Here is a 23484-nt window from a genome sequence, read left to right as displayed (position 1 = left end):
GAGGACGGGGGGAGGAGAGAGAATGGAGGAACTGTCAATCAAATGCTGTGATGGATTTGACTCAACTCCACGGTAGCCCACAGTCACAAAACAGTGGAGTTAGAACATGTTGTGTGGGGAGTACCCCTAGAAACTCAACCGTTGAGTGGAGTTTTCACATTGCATTGACTAATGTGTTGTCTGAACTGAGTCATTGATAGTGTGGACAGGCCTTCTGTTGCAAGAAATGCCTGTGGAGCTGTCCAGGGGCAGGGCTGACATCAGAGGATGGCATGGTTAGGTAGCTGCTAAGGGTCAAGGGCTCAGAAGGGCCCATCTACTCCATGACCTTGCCAACCCCATGATGAAACATGGAAGGTAGCAGCATTTTTGAAGTCAGGGATTGGGGTGAAGGTTTCATTGTGCCCATGTGTTTTCTGCTCACTGCTCAACATGGCTGCCCTGATGGAATTTATACTATTTGCTTTAACTAATTTTTCACAGTATTTGCTTTAAGTAGTTCTTACCTGTTCATGTATATTTACAAGTGCCAATCCCACTTCAGCTAACTGAAGAGAAAGTTCAGAAGGTAAAATGGTATAAAGTCCCAGATATTTATTCTGCTGCTGTTCAGCCATTTTCTCAACAGCCTGACGGTGAATAGTTGCTTCATTCAGAAGAGTCTAATAGGATATACAGGATATTGCAAGAAAGAAAGGAAGAAAAAACGAAAGAAAGAATAAAAAGGAAAAAAATATTTACATTTCAGAGTTTCACATCAAACCCAAAATTGAAACTAGATTTTTACATAAGAATGAGTGAGGCTCTATAATAGTAATCTTAATATGCCAATTTACAAATAGAAATTTGAAATAAAAATTGTTTCCCCCTGGAAGTATGTTTAATTTTGATATGAGAGATCATCCAAGCTAGTATTGGACACTTTTGCATGCCCACAACCCTGTAATCTGGACACTTCTGCCTCAAAAGAGCAGTCATGGTATTTCCAGGACTGTGAGAATGGAAAAGTCCCTCTCCCTGGATCAGCTCAAGAAGTAGTGATTGAGTCTTCCTCTTGAGATATCTTTGGTTAAAGAATAGAAAGTACCCCAAGGGGCTGTTCTTCTTTTAATCCCTGTTTCTTAGAATGTTTCCTTTCCATCATCTTGAGATAGTGATGGCTCCTTGGAAACTTCTGCGACTCCAGGCATTCTAGTTGTGCAACCATACCAGTCTCAGAGGCATTAGAGAACTCAACAGCCTTGCCAGAGTCCACACCTCAGAAGTTGAGCACATCTCCTTTAACTAAAACCCTGATCTCTTCTAGGCAGGTAGGTCTGGAACACACATATCACTGCACAGCTATTTCGGTCCAGGTTACCTGCTCTCTGGCACTGCTGGTTAGCTTGCTTATAGCTTGCACAGTGTGCTATCCCAGGTGTTGGTACTGGGATATTACTGTGTGCTCTTCACTAATACCTGTCTGTTGGTCTGCCATTTTCTGCAATGCAACCATGGCTGGAACTATACAAGTTGTCTCCTACCTTGCCCCTGTTCCTAGCAGTGGACTACAAAATCTGGTAATTGTGAGTAAAGACAGCAAAGCTTGTTTCAGCAACCATACACTCTCACCCTGTGCCTCATTTGGGAAAGTTCTGCTTGCTCCATGTCTTGTCCCATTAGATTCTCCTCCCTTCCTCCACACAAGCCCCTGATAGTAGGTAAGGGATGGAGCTTCAAGGACAGGCATGGCTTAGTGAAAGAGAAGGGCCTCATCTGAAGCCCCACGGGAAAGAGATTCCCCAATTTAAAGGTACACACACACGAGACAAACATATTACATTATACGTTCATCTATAATTAGAGCAGTGTGATAAGTTTCTTAGGTAAATGAGGATTTCTGCTTCCATCAACATTTTCAAAAAGGTGGAGAGGCATTGGTCAGTGAAGCTTTAGCTAAAGGATGCCCTGAATTAGAAAAAGGGATTTAACCGGTTCAGTGGAATTCATATCCTCAACCAGGGGTGCAAAACATTTTCAGTCCTGAGTGCCATATCACATGTCTGCTGGGGTGGAAGGGGCTGCGCATACATGGACACAAGCACACAATGCACTCACATACAACTGATACACACCCTTCTCCTACTCACACACAGCCCAGGACCCTTCCCCACTCCTGCCACCCCAACACAATCACCAAAAGAAGAAGAAAAAGTGCTCTAGGAAAAGCTCTATGGTTTCTGCCTTAGATCAGGGACCTCATTCCTAGAGCATCCCAGGAAGTATGCAGGAACCTTGAACCACTTCCTCTTGGGATGCTCTTGGAATGAGGTTCCTGCTCTAGGAATGAGGTTCTTAGAGCTTTCTTCCCCTCTCCCTCCATTTTCTGGTGGCAGCAGATGCTAGGGTCTAGGTGGGGGGCATCACATAAGCCTTGATGGGTTACCTGTAGCCTATCAGCTGCATTTTTTCATCTCCTTCCTAAACAAATTGTTTTTGCAATTTCTTATTTTGTAACTATCTGCTGTGGATCCCCAATTTGTTCCAGAGGACCCTGGGGGTACATTCTAAGTTATGCTCTGCTCTCATAGTTTGCACAGTGCACCATACCCCATACTCTGGGCATGATTCTCTGCAGACGTACACAGAGGATCACATTGCCAATGTTCAATAGCGGAAAGCAATTCCAAGCAACTGCTATGAGTTTGACATACCTGCAATTCCTCAAGTTGAGCATCTACTTCTATTGTAGGGTTTAACAAATATTCTCTGGCTTCCTGAATCCAAGACTTCACTTTATTAATCTCTCTTTCAACTTCTTCACGTTCCTTCAATTCTTGTTTAATAACCTTACCACTTCTTTTCACCTTTTGTTGCATGCTTAACAAAACAGAAATAATCATTTTTAGAAATTGAATAATATGTATTTCACTTTATATTGTCAAAACCTTGAAAATATTAATCTTGTTCTTACACATTTTAAAGAAAAACAGAAAATGTATATACACAATTTTTATATTTTAAATATAAATGAAATATTGGGATGACAATAATTAATTGGCAAGATTGTACAGGCATAGTTTGAAACTTATATTCAGTAATAAGGATGCCATACAATATGTACAGCTATGGGTAACAGCAGATGGATTGGATCCTGGGGCCATAGCTCAGTTTCAATCCCTGACTTTTCCAGGTAAGGGAGGAAAAATCCTCCCTAGAACCCTGGAGAGCCACTGCTGCCAGTCAGTGTTGAAATGCTTGGTTAGATAGACCAATGATCTGGCTCAGTATAAGGCAGCTTCCTGTGTTCCTATCCAGCTTCATTTCCACTGCTGGGAACATTCCCTAAGTGGAGTTCTGCTCAGAGTCTGCTGCCAGATGAAGTGGGGAAAACAACTTTTGCTAATTCCACTGTCTCTGAAGTCCCCAGTACCACTGTTTTGGAGGGTCACCAACCCTCCAGAGCAGATTTTGGGAGGAGGAGGAGGAGGAGATAAAGGACTGCAGGGGAGGAGAATATTTATGAAGTTCAATGCTTTCTCCACTCGATTAGAAGTGGGCATCTATGGGTAGCAGATCCTGGATCAAACTGAATACCCTTACTTTAACATTTTTATTTTCTTACTTGTGGCATCTGTCTTGCATTGCTTTGATTTCTTGCATTATGGGCATTTGATCTTGGGAGCCAGATGCCGCCTCTATGTCCCGCAGCATGCTAAAAGCATGCTGCTTGAGCAGACCCAAAGATGACAGTTGCTGTTCCAGTTCCAGAATGAAATTACTGTGATAATCCAGAAGATCCAGAAGTTCATTCTTCGAGGCCTTTTCTACTGAGCTATCTGGTAGGCGATCTTGCAGCTGATCTAGAGTATCTGTTGCTTTTTGCATCTAAAAATTAGAGATTTTTGAAACATTTTTTAAAAAATCTACTGTTTTTCTTAAACGTATTTTAAAAAGTTATAACAATTGCTAAAGTGGCAGTGACATCAATAAAATTCACAATTTCACAAATTACAAAGCAGCAGTAATCTTTGGGTTGCCACCATCAAATGTATTCAACAGAGACGGAAGAAATCTTGGCCTCAGCTTAGGGTACCTTTAGGATACACACATTTGCTGCATTTAGCTTTTATATTTTTTAAGGTGCATAGTAAGTTAAAACATTTTGAGAATACGTCTAAGAAAACGTAATATAGGTAAAAGCCCAGGATGATTTAGGGTTATTTAGTGTTTGTACATCTAGCTTTAACACTTTAGCTTCAGTATTCACTCTGTAGGCTGAAAAGGATGCACAGGCATCCAAGATGCAAACTTCAGAAAAAGTAAATGCCATTTGTATTAAGGGAGTTTATTTCCAAGTAAAATTGTTGATGGTCTGCATCACTTAAACTTGTTGACTCTAACATCATAGCTAGTTTTCTTCAGGTAGGGTATTGCAATTTAAAAAGAAAGCAAAACAAACACAGAGTGAATGGGATAGTAATATGACATCTGTGACAATAAGTGCCCTTCTTTGACCAGGAAGATTACAGCAAGAGACAAAACATTGGGCTCATCTACACCAAGCAGGATATTCCACTATGAAAGCAGTATGTTCAGAGGAGGGCAACCGGGATGATCAGGGGTCTGGAAACAAAGCCCTATGAAGAGAGACTGAAAGAACTGGGCATGTTTAGCCTGGAGAAGAGAAGATTGAGGGGAGACATGATAGCACTCTTCAAATACTTAAAAGGTTGTCACCCAGAGGAGGGCCAAGATCTCTTCTCGATCCTCCCAGAGTGCAGGACACGGAATAACGGGCTCAAGTTAAAGGAAGCCAGATTCCAGCTGGGCATCAGGAAAAACTTCCTGACTGTTAGAGCAGTACGACAATGGAATCAGTTACCTAGGGAGGTTGTGGGCTCTCCCACACTAGAGGCATTCAAGACGCAGCTAGACAACCATCTGTCAGGGATGCTTTAAGGTGGATTCCTGCATTCAGCAGGGGGTTTGACTCGATGGCCTTGTAGGCTATCTCTGCTGTTCTATGATTCTATGAAAGTGGTAAATAAAATGCAGGAGCTACACTACTGCTTTATAGTGGTATTGAAGTGCACTGAGAACTGTTGGGGCCCACTGACAAATACTATATACCACTTTCATAGTGCTATATCCTGCTTGGTGTAGATGTGTCATGGGCCCCAACAGTTGTCAGTGCACTTCAGTACCACTATAAAGCAGTAGTGTGGATCCTGCCTTTTATATACTGCTTTCATACCACTTTCATAGTTCAATATCCTGTTTGGTGTAGATGAGCCCATTCTATTAAAGACTTCAATAGCTTGCTACTCACACCTGAACTTCTGTAAATAAGAAGAATGAAATTATAATAAACCTATTTGTTTTAAACTCTTTTAATAAGCACTACTGGGCTCAAACTTTAAGTATGTATCATTTAAGAAGCACATCTACCCCAATGCCTCCTAGTTGGTACTGCAGCTGAATAATATGTATAATGTTGACTGGCATGCTTTACCATGTATCTATAAGACATGCATTAATCTTGTGAATGTTTGCTCAGAAGAAGATGTCTTTTGTTCAGTGGACCCATCTCATTCAGTGGTACTTCCAAGTATGTGCAAAATCCTTCTGTCTTCCTGTACCTTCAATGTAATATTTGGGTGGTATCCAGTGGTGGCTTTGCCTTAGTGGAAAGTGCTTTTACTCGCAGAAGTCAGGGCAGTGATCTCCCTTCCGACTGCAGTTCATTGCACATAGTCCTTTCTGGTCCAAAAGAGCCCCCAATCATCAGGAACAGCTTTGGAGGGGGGCGTTAAATGGGTACGGGGAGATGGTTGATGATCAAATGCCCATAATGTAAGTAAAAGGGCTTTCTGCTAAGCCAAAGCCACCATTGTATACAACCTTTTGAAAAGTAACATTATAAACACAAATTGTATATGTACAGAATGGCCCTGGGCAAATGTTTACAGACAATAAATAAGCTTGATCTTTATACCTTATCATTAAATACATTCCATTTCTGCAATGATTCTTCCAAAATTCTCTCTTGCTCTTGGGCGACACTTCGGAGCCTTGTCCACCGCTGCCAAACAGTTGTCATGGATCTACTTATAGTTGCCTTGCTGGCATCATTGCCTATTTTCTCTAGGTGACATGCCTTGTCCTCCAGTGAAGTGATCTTCTCATGGAAAGAATTTACTATAGACACCAGTGACTGAGGAAGCAAAGGAAATCAGTATTGCTTCTTACAAAAAGTTTTAGAACATTTATCATAGATTGTGCTTTATACCGTAACTGAAAAAAATATTTCTGCGAAAATATTTGTTACAGGTAACAAGATTACATTTTATGCATAGAAAAGTTGTGAAGTTTATCCTTTACAGTTATTAGTGCATTAAGATATATTATCTACCTTTGACATTAAACAATTTAATTTATTCTTCACTGGACAAAAACAGATAAATGAAGGCCTGTGATTTTAAGAGGAAAATATGACTTTTTACAATTTCAGAAGCTTTACCTTATGTGACGTTAATTTTCCTTCTGCTTCAAGATTGGAAGTGGCTTTAGCTAGAGAAAATTCAGATAAATTCTTCTCATTCTCATTCATCAAGTCAATGACATACTGCCTTTCTATCTGATATTCTTGCCACTGGAAAGCACACCTAAAAAAAATCAAACATCATTAACAAAATGTTGTGTAGTATGGAATTGCTGATTTGAAATTGGTAGTAAATATTCTCATTCATTAAACTGCAAGGAAATGATCCAAAAAGCATTAATTTATGTTAGCTTATGTTTATATTCCATAGATTTCAATGGAGAAGATGTAATCATGTCCTTAAGTCTCCCACTGCACACAAAAGGGGTAACATTGACTAGACTGGCCTCTAAATGTTATAATGAGCTAATTCCAACGTCACAGAAGCAGACGTCTACTCATGCAACTGGCATGCACAGAATTGCACTCTGAATTTAATTCAGTCAAGTTATGATGGGCTAAAATAATTCAGAAGATGATACTACTCTTTTTGATCAAATAACTCTTTGATGCAAATGGAGGCTACAACAGTGGCTCAAATTTAGCAGCCATCTGTACAGCTTGCAAAGGACATGGATGCCTACCTGGCCTTTGGATATATCTCTGCAAGCTGCTCTAGCAATCAGCAGCAGCAGGGTGCTTCCCTGAACCTGCTATGGCTTGTTCAAGTGACCATATAAGAAGAGGACTGCAGGGCTAATCAGGAAGGAAATGCGACTAGGAGGGGGACTGAGTCTTTCTTTTTTTTACAGGCCAATAATGATGAAGACTAGGGATGTGCTCTGCTTCTAATCGGACCGGCGAATTAGAAGCGGACCGGGGGGCTTCGCCTGCCCTTAAGGCGGAGGCGAAGAGGATTGGGGGGCCGGCGGAGCGTGGCGAAGAGGATCAAGGTGAAGGCGGATCCTTCGCCTTGATCTGGAGCTCCGCCGGAAAGGTAAGTGGGGTTTACCGGGCCCTGCTGCTGTCGCTGTCGCCCATGCGGCGACAGCGGCAGGGTCCGGTAACCCCCCCGCCCTCCTCTCCCTTACCTGCCTCCGTTGGCGGTCCATTGGCATCTTCAATTGAGCCCGCGGTTCAACCAGGAAGTCTGGGCCGCTTGCGGCTCAGACTTCCTGGTTGAACCGCGGGCTCAATTGAAGACGCCGACGGAGGCAGGTAAGGCCCCCCTCTCCCTTGGTCCCTTACCGGGCTCTGCCGCCGTCGCCGCACAGGCGGCGATGGCGGCAGGGCCCGGTAAACCTCCTGCCCTCCTCTCCCGGCCTTACCTGGCGCCACTCCCCTCCATTGCGGAGCTCTGATTCGGAGCCGGAGCTCGGCGGCGAAGAGGAGCGGAGTATGGGCGGAGCGGAGCGGGCCGATCCGAAATTTTCGGATCGGCCCGCGGGGCAGAGCGGGGGGTCCGTGCACACCCCTAATGAAGACCACTTTCCCTTTTCTGCTGAATCTCTGAAAAGAGAACAGCAACTTTCCACTCCGCCTTGTCATTTTGTGCAACCAACCATATCAACCATCTACTACAAAACTACTTGCCTAGTAGGACTTTTCAAAATCTAAACAAACGTACCTTTGTAATAACTCTTTCTGGGATTGTGCGTCCTCTTGTGATTCTATCCCCTTCTTTTCTAAAGCCTCCACATTCTGTGCCATCTCCTGTTTTCCTGTGTCTTGAAGAAATGGCTCCATGTCAGAAACAAGTGTCCGTAATGCTTCCAAATGGACTTGGAATTGCTTTTCAGTGCTAAAAAAATCTATATGGTTTCGTAAGTTTTCCTCCGAGTTCTCCATATCAAGGCCATTTCGTGATAACTGTAGCAATTCCTGAGCATCTTCAAGCCAATCGCTAGCAATCTGAGCAACCTGGTAGTACCTTTGGCACAGACTAAATAATTTAGTCAATTTTTCCTGAAAGCAAACGATGAAAATTACATGTATGATCATAAAAAACAAACAAAACCACTTTCTGACATATAAAATTAAGGATGTCCTAGAAATCCAGCAGGCTTGACTTCTGATGTGGATACTATAATTCTGCTAGAATTAACAATGATCTTGAAACTATTTTCTGTTCAAAATATCCTTTCATAGGAAAATTGTGCTGGGGTTTAAGAATGGGCATGATTGTCCAAATACACATGTGATAGTCCATCTCACAGGAGAGGTTTTCTTTCTTCCACGTCAAAAGAGAGCTTTGCTAAGTAATAAAAAGCAACTTGCAATGTCCTAAAAATAAAGTTATGATTTTACAGCAGCCTTCGCCAACTTGGTGCCCTCCAGATGTCTTGGACCGCAACTCCCAGGATTCCTTACCATTGGTCTTGCTGGCTGGGGCTGGTGGGAGTTGAAGTCCAAAATATCTGGATGGGCACAAGGTTGGGAAAGGCCATGAAACAAGTCCTATAGACTTCATGCTTATGACCAGGCTATTTTTGCACTCATGTCCACTGTAATCAGCAAACCACAGCACAAGGAAGATCAGATTAAAATGAGAGATTAAGGCTACATGATTTTAAGAGCTGGGTAACTCAAAAAGCTTGGGGCAAGGGCTCTCTGGCACACAATGATTGGGGTTGCCACACTGACTGCATATCAGTCATGTGCTTGTCCTCTCGAAGAAAAAGAAAGGTGTTTCTATATGGTAACACTTATTTTTCTTATTCTGTAAATTAAGATTCTCCACGTTATGAGTTACCATTCTGCTAACTAGAATTTAGGTGTAGAGCTAAAGTACTCAATTTATGCTTTTTAAAGCTTTTACATTATCTATGCTGTTTGAGGTTACCCCAACAGCCATGCCACCAGTCCAGCATCTACATTTGGCCTCAGCAGATTAGCCGGGGTTATTACACCACATGCATTGTGCAAAGGTAAGTCATTAATACTATTTCTTTTCAGTGATGGTTAAAAATAATAAAAAGAATGCAAGATGTACTGACCTGCTTCTTGTGTATTGCGTCTTGGACTTCACTATCAAGTTCACAGAGTTCAGCAAGGCTGTTTTCTAGGTCAGCTGGTATCAGCTCTTTAGCCTTCGTGTACTTCTCTTTTTCTTTATTGCTTAAAGCTCTCATTATCCTTAGGCTAGACTGTACTTCTTCCTGCAGGATCTGAACTTTACGGATCTCTTCTTGAATATTATTCAGTTTTAAATCAGTCTTCAATGGATCATTCAGTTCTGCCTTAATGTGCCTCAGCCAGTCAAGTGAGCGACTTATTTCAGTTTGGAAATCTATGCTTTGTACTAGCCTGTTCTCACACTCAATCACAGTATCACCAATGGCAGTATGCAATGTCTTCAGCATCTCCTGCCAAGTTCGTACCTGATGGTTTGCCCCCTCATGCACAGATGGGTCAAGCTGAGAAGAAAGCATCTCAAGATGTTCAGCAATACGTTTCAAAATAATACCAGCATCTTGCAAATTGCCAGCCAAGGAATGATACATTTTCAGTTTTTCTTCTGCTGGGAGGGTTTCTTCATTTACTTTTGCTTGTTCTTCTTTTACAGAATTTAGTTGCATCTCAAGTTGATCACACATTTTCTCATGCTCCTGATATGCATCCATCATATCTTCTAACTGGTTCACTTTGTGTTCTATTTGCCTTTTTAGTTTGTGATACAAGGTTGTGAGCAGCAACATCTCTTCTGGTAGCCAAGGTTGCCCAGTGCTCCGAAATGCTTCCTTCTTCTGGTTCAATTCATCTACTGCAGCACCAAGATTTATGACTTCAGTTAGCACACTTCTGTAATCCTGTTGGAGTGACACAACTTCTTTGGCTAAAAGGGTAGAAGGAGTCTTATGCATGTTAACAAATTGATCTTCCAATTCAGACAGTGCCTTTGTTGTCAATTCAATTAATGATGCATATTCTTTACGAGCCAGAATTGCTTCTTGGACTTTACAGAATTTGTCTTTAGCTAGCGAAACAATCACATTACATTGGTGAGGCAAGGCACTAAGTTTTTCTTCAAGATAGGAACGATCCATTTCATTAAGTGATGGTAAGATCTCCTGGCCATCTCTTTGTAGTATCAGCAGAAGGTTTTCATATTCAGGAAACTGCTCAAGAATCTGCTGATACTTTGCTAGTTGGGAATAAAGTTCAGAATTGCTATTCATTAAATTGATCTCTGGGAATGAAACAATATCAGATTGCTTTAACCAGTGGCATGCTTTATCCAAATCTTCCTTGAAGTATTTCCTAGAAACCATGTGTTTCTCAAGTTCTAAAAGTCGCTGGCTACATTTTTGCAAAATAGCATCATACATGTTCTGTAGCTCTTGCAGCTTATCTAACACCTCACTCTTATCTTGTTCTGTCGTTTCCTTCATTAGATCCCTCCCTTGAGACCACAGTCCTGAGATTTCACTCTGGTAGGCCTTGAGGCTGGCTTGTGTACTCTTACAAGTCCTGATCTGTTTGCCTACATCTTCCGGCAGCAAACAGATATGCTCATGGAACATTACCTTTTTCTCATGTTGTTGAATCTGATTCATTGCCTGAAAAGCTGCCAGGAGGAACTGAGTCCTTTCAGATAATGCCTTATTCAGGTGCTTTCTCCTCTGCCCAACCAGATCACTCAGGCAATCCACATGATTCTGGGCCTCTGACAGGCATTTCTGGAGCATCTGTCTTTCATTAAGCCCTAAATTAGTCATCACCCTATCAGTATCTTTTATAAGCCCTTTCAAAACAAGCTGCTTGGCTTCCACTTCACTGCAAATGGTGAGGTGATCCATGAGGAAGTTTTGAGCCAGCTCAGGGGGTGGACTGTGTTTGAGAGCTTCAGAGATGCTAGGCTGCTGCTCTTCTGCCCACTCCATTAATTCCTGAAGTTTAGCCTGGACCATACTCAGCTCTTCTAAAGTGGTGACAGACAGTTGTATTTTCCTCTTGATAAGGTCCTCTAGCTGCATCCAGCGCTGCTCAAAGTGTCCCGTCTGTTCTTTTACTAGCTCTCTGTCATCCAGATTTAAATGTTCGGTCATCTTCTGTTTCTGATCTTTTAAATCTTCAAGAGCAAACCGTCTCTCCTGCAGAGCCACTGCTAGCTTTTTCAAAGCCTCAAGATGCGTAGCTGTACTTTCAGCATCTGATCTGTTAAACCAAGAAATAAAGAGCAGAACAATGCAGAATTTAGTAATGTCAACACAGGGCAAGATTTCTGGGGAAATGTTGGAATAACATTTTGAATCATTCTTTAAGTGCTATTAACTTTTTAAAAAATCATTTGTAAAGCAACAGTTTGCAAACACTTCTTATTGCAAAGTGCTTTATAAGCAGAAATGAAGCTTGCAGTTCTTTTGACTACTTGGCAATTTATAACATTCACCTCAAAATTATGAAGTGAGCATTACAGTCCCCCAAGTTTTCTTCAGTTTGGATTACAATCAAAAGAGTACTGTGAAGTATAGTTTGAGAGATTGGAAGCTCATACGAAGGTGGAAGGATTGTAGACTCAAAAGTGGAAGCAGCGAGGAGAAGGATTGGAAACGCACAGATGGGTGGGTGGGAGAAGTGGGGTTGACATCCACTGGGCTTTGTGGGGTTTTTGAACTCCCTGAGAGAGGCGCCAAAAGATCATTCTCTCTCTTCCCCCCCCCCCCCCGACAATTCTCTGTAAATCTACGGGAAACCCAAACAAGTTACAAGGTGAGCTGAGGGAGCAGGGAGAGGGAGCTCACTCATCTCTACACACAATCCTTATTTTTTCAATAATTTGTTTGTATCCCATCTTTCCACCAAGTACAATCTTATAGTTCATTTAAAGAAATAAACAAAACAGTGCCAGTTCCTGAACCTGAACTTTGCCACTACTGTTTATACTCTGGGACACTTTTCCTCTAAAATATAAGCCAAAGAGGGGAATGAAGTAGTCCCTATTATGCACATACTGTACACAGTAGAGGGACGTATTTAGATTGCTCACTCACGCCTTTCTCTCTGCCACACAGCTGAATAGTACAAAGCAGTTCCAATTGTTCATGGGCGTGCATTTTTGTATTTCTCTGAAGGCAAGCAGTCATTTTACTAATACATGTAAAAGTCACCATTTCAGATTTTCTTGACTTAACCCATGAAAAGCAAAGAGACTTCCTCTACCTTGCCAAATGGTCCCATTCCTGTGTAAACTTTTCCAGGAAGACTTCTACTACATTTAGATGATCGTGATAATCCTTTGTCCTCTGAAGAGCCTCTTCCCTATGTAGGAGTACGTTGCTGGTTTGAAGGCAAAGGTCCAACCAATGGTTGCTCAAGTGTCCTACTTCCTTGTGCTCAGGTGACTCCTGTCCTTGGGTTAGTTTGCTCACTTTTTCAGTCACAGCCGTCAAAGCTCCCTGCTTCGACTGCAGCTTCTGACTGAATTCCTATATGAGGAGATACAAAAAGGAAAAGAGCAATAAAGAATTCCTATTGACATCAAAATATTTTTGAATGAAAATATTTTGAATGAAATATTTTTGATATTTCATTCAGTTGCGTCACAAAGTCATAAAGAAGACAGGTCTGCATTCTTCCCTTTCATGAGATGTCAAAATTTCTGCTTTGACAAATTCATAGGAAACAGGTAAGAGTTGCTTGAAATGGCAAAATTTCCTGCTAATTTATATTGAAAGTTGATGTGTGATCCAACATATCCCTTTCCCTCTTCCCTATACTCTTAGAAGAGAAACTGCTGCTTCTTTGTCCTGTTTGCCATATCTTAGAGTACCATATTTCCCCGTCTGCTCTTCCCTTCTTCTCCTGTGAAAAATGAAATGATAGACAGAAACCTGTTTTAAAGTATTGGGTGGAAATACCAGCAGCAAACTAATTTACACACAGATGCACATAAACAGAGCTCCAACACCCACCCACCCCCATTAAAAGATAAGCAGTTTATGGCAGGGGAATTTAGAGCAGGGCTCTTCATCTCTAAATTCCATTCTCCTGATACTGTTTTTCTTTCTTCTTTTTTTAAAAAAAGAATGGCTTAGAGCAACCATGCTGGACCAGGCCAAAGGCCTATCTAGTCCAGCATTCTGTTCACACAGTGTTCAATTAGTTGTCCCAATGAGAAGACCACAAGGAGAACATGAATGCAAGAGTATTTGTAGAGGAGCTCATCCTTAACTGTTGTTCCATTTCTGCTGCATAGGTATGGAGGGGAGACCAACATCAGGAAGAGCTGGTGTAGCTTCCATGGCCTGCCTGCTCAATGAATTGGTGAGAGGCAGTGGAAATTACAGCTCCCAGGCACTTCAGGTGGATTTGGGATTCATCTCATGATGGGGCTAGGATTTTGGAACTGGGGGAGTGAGTGTCCTAATTTGTCCAGTTCAGAAGTTTGTTGACACTACTACTTAGCAGCATTCCAACATGTTTGTGTTATGAAAAACACTGCTCTGTGTTGAGCAAATACAGGATTGACTTTGGCAGTGAGGAGGCAAATGTATAATATAGTCTTTTATATAAGATGTAGAAAAGAGTAATTTTCCACTCTAGCCATACACAGACCGTTATTTATCAGTCATTCCTTCTCTTTCTGGACATGCATAATGTCAAACTAGAATAATACAAGTGCTTTCTCCCTCACCATGCAAAGCTTTTTATTAGGACTGCACAACTTAATTACTTGCAACTGTAGGACTAGCAAGTACAGTTTGGATATAAATGAGTATAATAAATCCCTAAAGGTTATCAATGACTATTAGTCATAATAACTATTGTATATATTACCTGCAGTATCAGAGGCATTATGTATCTGTATGCCATTTCCTGGGAAATGTGAATTTGGGGGCAGGGGTGCCTCAGAAAATCTTTGAAAAGACGCTGAACTTTTAGAAGATTTCTTTGAAAAGCCAAAGTAATTATGAGGTGAGCTGTGGGATAGCTCACTCATGTGTACTGCTAATTAGGTAGTGGACATTTGCAACCTTGATCCACAAAAATGTGGGCTTAAATTTACAACCAATTTTACTATGTATTGCACTAAGCTGATATATTGGGATAATCCAAACACTATTTTGCCCATCAACAAGCATGGAATGGAATGTTCAGGTTTTAGAAAATTGTCCTGTCATTGACTTCCCTAAGCTAAACACTGTGTTCCTCTGAACTGATTGCTTTGCCATCTGAAAGTTATCGCTTTATCAAAAAAAAGAAAAGAAAAAAGTAGCCTATGAAATCAGTGCTAGATAATTACTCTGTAAACAATATGGAGATACCCAATGAACTAGCTATTTCTTGTTTACTAAGAAGGTGTTATGTTATTAATCTCTGAGAAACTCCCCATTTACTGATTATGTCTGAACTCATAGAAATGAAGTCAACTGTAAAACACAAAAGACATTCAACTACTCTAGCATAGTGTATCATGAACAGATAAAGTGCCACTCCTGCCCCAAATTCTTTCTGCATGCCTGCACTTATTCAAGAGAAATAATATATAGCAGTCAAATAGTGTCAAATGGCAAAAAGTGAGAAAAAAATAAAGAAGAAGAAGCCAACTGCTAGTACATATTTCTCTTTTACTTATATTGGAACTACTTCTTACCTTCACCTGCAAAACCATATTCTGAGCAATGTTTAGTTCCAGCTCTGCCCCTCTTCTCTTCATATTTTGCAGTTGCTGATCTGCATCCTGGAAATATATCCAAAGCTCTGCCTTCATTTGTTTGATTTCCTCCCAGCCCTGAGCAAGGTACTGAGAGTTCATTATCCGATCTTCAATCTGAAAAATATATGTGAGTGTAACAGGAACATTTTAATGCAATTATTTATGGGCTGTCTTTGAAGTACACTACCACTCTATGTAGGGCAGACTCTTGCAGTAGATTTACAGCAGGGGGTGGGGGACAGGCCACAGGGATGGCGGATAAAGGAAGCTTGCATGAGTCTCTAGCATTGATGATTCCTTAACATTGTGAATTATCAAAACAGACATGACCAGAGCACAGGAACACTCCTCCACTTATGGAAGAATTTCATGGAACAGGACAAACTTTATAGTGCGGGGAGAAAAGAAGGATTTAAACTGGTTTAAAGAAACAGCAGTTATAAATGGATTAAAAAGCTTTCCCTGTCCTGCCTGCACTCCAAGAACAATTGTGACCTACATGTCCTCTGTCTAAGATGGTGAAAAGCTTACATTTGTTTCTGTCTGGTTTGATGGATTAATTCTTTTTCCTTTTAGCTACACGTGTAGAACGTCTTTTGATTAAACTAGAATAATATAAAATGGAACAGAGTCCTGGAACAGAGTATGCCATTCCTGCTATCTGATAAGCTTCTTTCACAGAAAGCTAGAGTTTGCCTTTAAGGTTTAACCATGACAAAAGCTTGCCATCTCTTGAGGCTATTCTCCTTGATATTCTTTCCTTCTTACTTATTATCTCTCTCGGCTTACAAAATAAGTTCTGTTAGCACAGTTTTGCTTAGACTATAGGTTATAAAATGTCTAGATTTGTATTATTTGCATTCCTTTTATTTACCATTTATTAAGATGTTATTTAGTCATGACTGAAAAATGTTCTTGTATAATTTTGTTATTTCTCAACAAAGATGATTCTAAATACTATAGGATGTAATATGAAAACATACCTCAAAACATTCTATTTTATCTTTAAAATCTAACTTTAAGTACTTTTTTACTTCCATGAGCACAAATGCATGCAATTCTATTAGGTGTTATTATAGATGGTCATGCAACAGAATTTTCACAATGAAATGGAAGTAAATATACTTGTGGTTAGGATTTCTTATCTGCAATTGCAGTTTTGTTACATGGCAGACTTCGGCATCAGAAAATATTTGAAGCTGCATTTTTAAAACTGACATCTGTCAATGGATTTGATTTCATATTGTCATATGTATATGTAGCAATAATGAAGAGCAGTGCCCAAATTAAATCTGCAAACTCACTCCAAAATGTTCCAGTATTCTTGAGAAAAACAAACTTATATTTTCCTAAAAGAATAATATTTATATATTTTAAATGTTAGCACTTATACACCATAAACCTATACCTCTTATTATCTTCTGTGTATTACTGCATCCATAGGTATGCTATTAATGCATACCTTTCAGAGTAAACCTTCCTTTGAAGAAGTACAGTAGACATTTCTTCAAACTAATACTACCTAATGTGACCTCTGTAACAAAGTAAGACAATTACATCTCTAAGAAGGCTTAGAGAAGATCTACCACCGTTTATCCCATACCGTTTGCTTTGTTAGTTGGATGTCTGTTGCTATATTTTTCACAGTGCTGTCTGATAAATCACACATGGAGCATAACAGATCCAAATAGGTGCTTGCTTGTTCCTGCAGAGCTCTGAAATGCTTAACCTAAAGAGAATAAGAAAAAGTTTTCATGAGTATGCTTTCTTTTACACAATACTCCAAACAAATGACAACATTAGAGAGCATCATTAGGGTTACTTTTGTCATTATTGTAAATTATAAGCTGCATAAAACTTTGTATGATAAATATTAATTGAAACTGTGATTCTGCAAGAGAGCATGCCTACATCCATCTGCTTTGTTTGCTATATTAAGACATGCCAATATTTCAAATTACATTTACCTTTTTAAGGAAAATAAATTTCTGTGAGGCTTCTAGACTTTTAAATATATGTGAGCATTACATAAGTTTCACTGTGCATTTACCCAGTCAAAGGTTGAGCTTCCTAGTGCCTTCATAGAAGAAAAGCAACAGGACAGGTTCCGGTTCTTATTGTAGAATTAATGAAAAGGGATTGGGTGTCTAGACAAACTAATTATTCTCCATCTGAACAGATTCATCACTGTCTGGCTTCTCTGCATATTTTTTAATCCAGCCTAGTTTAAATAGCTTTACAACCTCAAGTAGCAGCTTTCTGAGGGCCTGCACTGCAAGAAGAGTCCCCTTTAATGAAAGGAAGATGGGACATTATTTTTTTTATGTAAGCAGTATTACATTCACAAGTCAACTATTAGAATGTGATAACTCATATTGAGGACACAACTAGATTTTCTCACTACAAGTCCAATCCATGTTGATCTCTTATGCAGAATTTTAAGTCTGACAATTTAGTGTAGTCCATAGTGTTCTATGTATGATAATGGCTTGTCGCTAATATGAAAACATTTTCAATTTGATTCTTTCCAAGTGGACTGTTTTTACCTGCTTAACAGCATCTGCCAGGCTAAAAGGTGGACGAGGACTTGGCTTTAACTCTGGCTGAACTGCAGAGAGCCAAACCTTACATTGCTGAAGGGTGTCTTGATGGTTAACATGCTTCTGCAGTTCAAGCTCCAAACTCTGGTACACCTACAGAAAAGCATGAATGAGTCACTTAATCTTTCTAATCCCATTACTGAAAAATGAAAATAATGCCCATTCTGCCATGCCCGGCATAGCCTGGGGGTGGGGAGGGATTTGCGGGCGGGGCAAGGGGGAGACATGCCCATCTTGCATTGGGCAGGATTTCGCGCCACTGGGCTGGGAGGGGATTTAGTCTGACGAAAAGCTGGCCACATACCCCTCGCAGACCCTCTTGCTTTCGCAGCTCCCTCCCTCCCTCCCTGTAGGCAGTGTGAGCTTGCTGGTTGCCATTAGGGAGCCGAGTAGGAATTTTTTGCTCACGTTCTGAATTGGACATGAGTTGTTTCGCCTACTCCACACTGTAAGACAGGCTGGGAGCATAACTAGGTTGATTTGGCGGCAAGCTAATTTGGTCACATCTAATTCACGGGCAGGTAGGAATGGGCATCCAGAGGGATTTGAATGGCGAGCATTCATAGGCACTGTTCCAGTGATAGGTGATTCCCGAGGGCTCCCAGTGTTGAGCCTTGTGGCTGGGCTGGGGGATAAGGACCACCTCTGAGGCCGACCTCTCTCACCCACCTTGAGCCTGGGGGCATGGGTTGGGGGTGACAAGGGAAGGTCTCCCTATCCCATAAGGGGGACGGCCAGGAGGGGGGCAAAAAGCACAGCGCCACCCACTGGCCTAGAAAGCTCGCCCGTTACGTAGAAAGGTCTGTAAGCAGGCCAGTCTGGATGCCCGATAGGTTACCCCTTTGCAGATTTTGAATAAATGTGGCCCAGTTTAAATCCAACAGTTTGTGTCGTCTCTTATTTCTTGCGTCCGTCCCACAAAACATTGCCCAAGATGACAGGCTGGCAAATTAAAGGGAGCTACAGAGCTCCAAAAATGCTGCAATTCTGTAATATTAACAATTCAAAATTTCTAAGTATTTTCTCAATGTATATGATTTGATAGACTGGTGTGAAGGGTTCTGTTTTCCAAAATGGTTTTCAAGCACTGCCATAAGCAGGGCCAGTGCTCTCAGGCAGCTGAGTCAGAGGAGTAGCAAACCCTAACCCACTCCCTGAGGGAGGGCCCACCACTAGCTCCTTCACAGCCCTGCCGGCCACTCCCTTGCTGGAGCATTTGCTGCAGCGGGAAAGTGGTGCCAGCGAGGCTCCTCAGAGCATTCTCCCACTTGGTGATGCTGGCAGGTCTTTCAGATTGCCCCACCAATCCCATGCTCCTTCTGTGATAAAAGCTGCAGTGAGAAAGTAGCCAGTGAGGCTCTCAGGAGCAGCTGGAGGATGAGTGGCTGGTCTCAGCTACCTGCCCTCTGGTTCATGCTAAGAACCATCTTAGCACAAGCCAGAGAGTGGATGGGCTCTCTGAAGAGCTGCAGCCAGAGTGGGCTCTTCAGAGAGCTGGCCAGATCAAAACACCTGGCTCAAAGGGGTCCTTTCTCAGAGCCAGACATTGTGGAAGGGGTGTCCAGGAGATCACCTCTATAGCGAACTCCTGAGACACCCTTGCCATGCCTTGCTCTGAGGAAAGACTCCCTCAGAGCCAGGTGTTTTGGTTCTGAGGTAGTCCTTCCTCAGAGCAAGGCATACTCATGGTGACCACAAGGGGGTGAAAGAGGGGATATGACACTGCAATAAGGAATGGAAGGTGGCAACAGCGGCACAAGTGCTCAAGTGGCAGGAGAGCGTGTGCTGAAGCTGACCGTAAGATAAAGTAGATTTCTTCATTTTTTTCATCTATGATTATGTTTAGTCTTCAGATATTTTTATGAAACTATTCCAATATTATGCTCATTTTGTGCCATTTTGTACTCTGCTAGCATTTTTTGCACAGTTATATCACCTGCTAAACATGAGTGGATTGAAACTTACTCTCTGAGCTGTGCTACATATTGCTGAATAGCTATCCCTTGTTCCCTGCAGATGGGTTTCTATATTTTGCTTAAATTTTGCTTGAAGGTGTTCTGCACACTCATTGATCAAGTAATCTCCCTTGCTTTTAAGGCTGTTCAGGCGATCTTCAAATCCAGCAATTTCTTCCATCATTGCCTAAGAGAGCAGCATTCAGAAGACCACAACATATTAGAGAAAATGTTTTCAGTGCATAATATTCACTCAGAAACTTCCTTTATTTTTAAAAATACTCCTTGAGGTTTTATGAGAGGAAAATGGTATGAATTGTTTATTTGTGTGGTCCTCAGATGACTGCATTCAGATATAACAGCAAACCACAGTTTGGTATGACATGCACAAGCAGCTGCAAACTTCAGGTTCATGCACTCTCCCCTTACATAACCCTTCATCTGGAGGAGGATATTAGAAACTTCTCCTTCTGGTTAATAGCAAGCCATAGTTTGTCATTGCATCTGAATGCAGCCAATTATGCTTTTCACAAGCTATAGCTTTCCCAAAGATCAGAATTTTAAACATAGTTTGACCCTGGTTTAGAACCCTGGTTTGTGGGCAAACTATAGTTCGTACAAAACATGTTTTACTGGTAAGCTTCCAATTTCCTCCATTGATATAATATGTATCCATATTATATCTGGATGCAGCCACTGTAAAAGAAATTCAAATGTTATGGGTTTGAGTAGGGCACAGAAGAATGTGTGCTTTAAGTCCATTTCAGGCATTATAAAAAGTGGTGAAACTCAGTACGTGAGAAGAAATTGGGTTGTGCCAACTAATCCCATCCCCTAATGTATCATAGGCACATACAACACAAAGTCCTGCAGTGGGGAAGCCTTTGCACATACTGCTGTACAGATGTAAGCTTCCATGCAAATCAGAAACATATAACATTGTTGTTCTTCTGACTTTCATTTAAAAGTTACAAAATGTGGGAATTTCCAGAAATGAAAGCAGCGGTCTTTAAAATCAGGGGAAGCTGTTCTTTTTAAAAGGTATTTCACCATTCTTTTGCACTGTGGTTTTCAAGTACTAACAATGACTGTCAGAATATTATTAAATCCTCACAGGCTGAGGATACTTTCCCGCTCAAAAATTCCATGTTTATGGGATGGTGGTTAAGCCCCTTCAAAGGAAAGAAACAAGATTTCTAATATTAAAATACTTACAGTTCTATCAAGGAGATTTAGAACCATCATAACTATTTCTTCTGCAGAAGAAGACCATTTGTTGATATTTATTGAGGCCTACCTTGTGATTTGCCAAATACTGCGTTACAACTTCTAGACTACTGTTCTCCATCAGGTCAGGAGTAACCAGCCTGCTGGACATCTGCAACAACCACTTCTCCACATCTTGCAAGTCGCTGTGATACTCTTCATGCTGTTTTACTTTCACCTCCAAGATTACAACGTGTGCCTGTGTGTTCACAGAAGCCAGTCACTTTTTAAAGAGTTTCAAACGAGAACAATCTCAAAATAACATTTAGAAGAGCAAAAGTATGCACATCTTTTTATATCACTTTCATGAAAATGCCCCAAATGCAAACACATCAGCTTATTTCTCATATTTTCTCTTTGGAAGCTGTCTATAATTAGAGCTGTGCCAAAGTGCTTTTGAACAGACTCCAATGGTTCCGGGTGGGGTGAGGGAATGTTTCTGCCTTTACACAGCACTCTTGACAGTCATTCTTCCCTCAGTCCCATTTTCTCTCCTTTACACTTTACCCAGGGAAGCTTGGTGAACAGCCTTGAAGGTTCCAGGTGGAAATCCAACCTGACCAAAGAGAAGACTGCCTTTCAAGCCGTTATTGTTAGGCCTGTGAGTTAACTGCAGTGAAGACTGAGAGGGGAATTGGCTTAAGATTGTTTAGGATAGGAACTGGGGCTTCTGTTTGGTGGTAAAAGTAACTTTATAGAAACCCTCTTTAAAAGTAGTAACTACATTTTTAAACAACAGTGGGGGGGGGTTGTTAATAAAATACTATATCTTTGTTTACTTTCCTACATTGATGGTGCTATATAAATAATAATAATAATAATAATAATAATAATAATAATAATAATAATAATAATAATAGTACCTATAATCTGTTTTGTCTCACGCCTAATGACCAACTACCTAAGGGGGGAAAGTGTGTTTTAAAGAAAGAGGTGTAATTTTATGGTGGCAGTGGAAGTGACGGGAGGGACTGCCCAGTGGTGAGAGATAAACCATCATATTTGGTGATAGGGTGGGATTGCTCTAGTGTACAGGCCATCACCTAAGACCAGGTGCTCCACATATGGGGGAAAATGTTTCTGCCTTTTTCAGCATTCTTGACAGGCAGTGTTTCCTCAGATCCACTTTCTCTCCTTTTCTCTTTACTTCCTGGACTGATTGAAGTCAATCAGGGACCATATAAAGAGTGTGATGTCATCACAAAAGGCAAATGTAGGTATATTGAGGGCAATTTTTCTTGGATCCCACAGATGGGTGATCCTAACCAATCAGGGTACACTACCTCTCTAGGCGGGAAAAGCATGTGCAAACTGAGGAGAGATGAGGAAGGATCATAATGTGGATCGAGCTTTGGACCATCTTTTTTAATATAATAGTTTACATTTGCTTTGCAATTTATAGGAGATGATCTGTACTGCAATGTGCAATTTACAGTTATTTCCCAAAGGGATCACACTGTGGATCCTATTTGTACATCTGTTTTTAATGTTCACTGTTTTTAACTTTTGTAACCCGCCCAGAGAGCTTCGGCTATGGGGCGGTATATAAATGTAATAAAATAAATAAATGAATAAAGTGTAAATTGCCAATGACTGAGTTCACATGTCACACTGCAGTTCCTCAATTGTTTAATCCAGGAAATGCTGAGGACAAGCTACTTCCCACATGCTTGTAATTTCCTCTTCCAATTAACAACCCAGGAACATTCCATTCTTGGGTTGTTCCAGAAACTCAGACAACCCCAGAATTGCCCATGGTTTGTTGTTGGGGCATTCCTGATTGTTATTTAAAGGCAAAACAGTAAGTGCATGGGAGCCAGTGCACTCGTCGCTTCACTCATCCCTGGAAATTCCTGGCTGAAACATCCCACCAATTGCAGTATGTTGTGCAAACCATCTCACTGAAAAATAGGAGTTCTGCAGCAGTTTCTCACATCATATGATTGCACTGCTATTTCAGTGGAATTTCATTGGTATAAATGGTTCAGAAAGCAAGAATAGAACTCTGTTTCATTAAATGTCCTGTGAATTTCTATGTAGGCAGCTCCTGTGGTAAATCTAAATTCATATGTAGGAATAACTATTGCCATTTTAAAGCAAAATTATTATTTTTTATAAAGAACTATGTATTTTACCTTTGCTGTGTTGCAGAGCTCCTGGTATTCAGTTTGGAGTTTCTGAATGTTTTCTGCCAAATTAGCATCGCGCACCAGTTCAAGGAGACTTTCTCCTTTTTCTGTCACAGATTTTATTGAAGGCTCATGTGACAGTACAGCCTGCTGGATTGTCTAAAATAAGAAATACATTTAAACAAAGTTTTAAAATGAATATAGAAAGTAGTAACACATAACACATGCAGGATCGTGTTGGGAAAAGTTGATGTGATCCTTTAAAAGTACAGCTGTCTGAGTGAATATGGTAATACATGTTGAAGTATTTCCTCCTAGGAGTCTTTCAAAAGAGATCAAATCTGGTGTGAGTTACAGACTCAGCTCAGATTGTCTCCTGATTGTCAGAAAATAAGAGAAATGTAGTCCACAT

General features: G+C 40.9%; 1 protein-coding gene across 1 annotated transcript in view; it reads right to left on the bottom strand.

Moving 5' to 3' along the window:
• Nucleotides 1–23484, bottom strand: part of SYNE1 (spectrin repeat containing nuclear envelope protein 1) — a 356826-nt gene that overhangs the window by 149747 nt on the left and 183595 nt on the right. The window contains exons 69-82 of the mRNA XM_063124531.1: nucleotides 23079–23231; nucleotides 20975–21142; nucleotides 19688–19864; nucleotides 17669–17815; nucleotides 16726–16851; nucleotides 15060–15236; nucleotides 12626–12891; nucleotides 9460–11620; nucleotides 8091–8428; nucleotides 6503–6647; nucleotides 5978–6196; nucleotides 3605–3867; nucleotides 2694–2859; nucleotides 507–662 (exon numbers count right to left, since the gene is read on the bottom strand). Of these exons, the coding sequence (XP_062980601.1) occupies nucleotides 507–662; nucleotides 2694–2859; nucleotides 3605–3867; nucleotides 5978–6196; nucleotides 6503–6647; nucleotides 8091–8428; nucleotides 9460–11620; nucleotides 12626–12891; nucleotides 15060–15236; nucleotides 16726–16851; nucleotides 17669–17815; nucleotides 19688–19864; nucleotides 20975–21142; nucleotides 23079–23231 (4662 nt within the window). The remainder of the gene's footprint in view (nucleotides 1–506; nucleotides 663–2693; nucleotides 2860–3604; nucleotides 3868–5977; nucleotides 6197–6502; nucleotides 6648–8090; nucleotides 8429–9459; nucleotides 11621–12625; nucleotides 12892–15059; nucleotides 15237–16725; nucleotides 16852–17668; nucleotides 17816–19687; nucleotides 19865–20974; nucleotides 21143–23078; nucleotides 23232–23484) is intronic.

This window comes from Elgaria multicarinata, chromosome 4, assembly GCF_023053635.1.
Source record: "Elgaria multicarinata webbii isolate HBS135686 ecotype San Diego chromosome 4, rElgMul1.1.pri, whole genome shotgun sequence".
Classification (NCBI taxonomy): Eukaryota; Metazoa; Chordata; class Lepidosauria; order Squamata; family Anguidae; genus Elgaria; species Elgaria multicarinata.
Note: the sequence above shows the minus strand (reverse complement) of the source record. Positions and strands in the feature narration are given on the sequence as shown.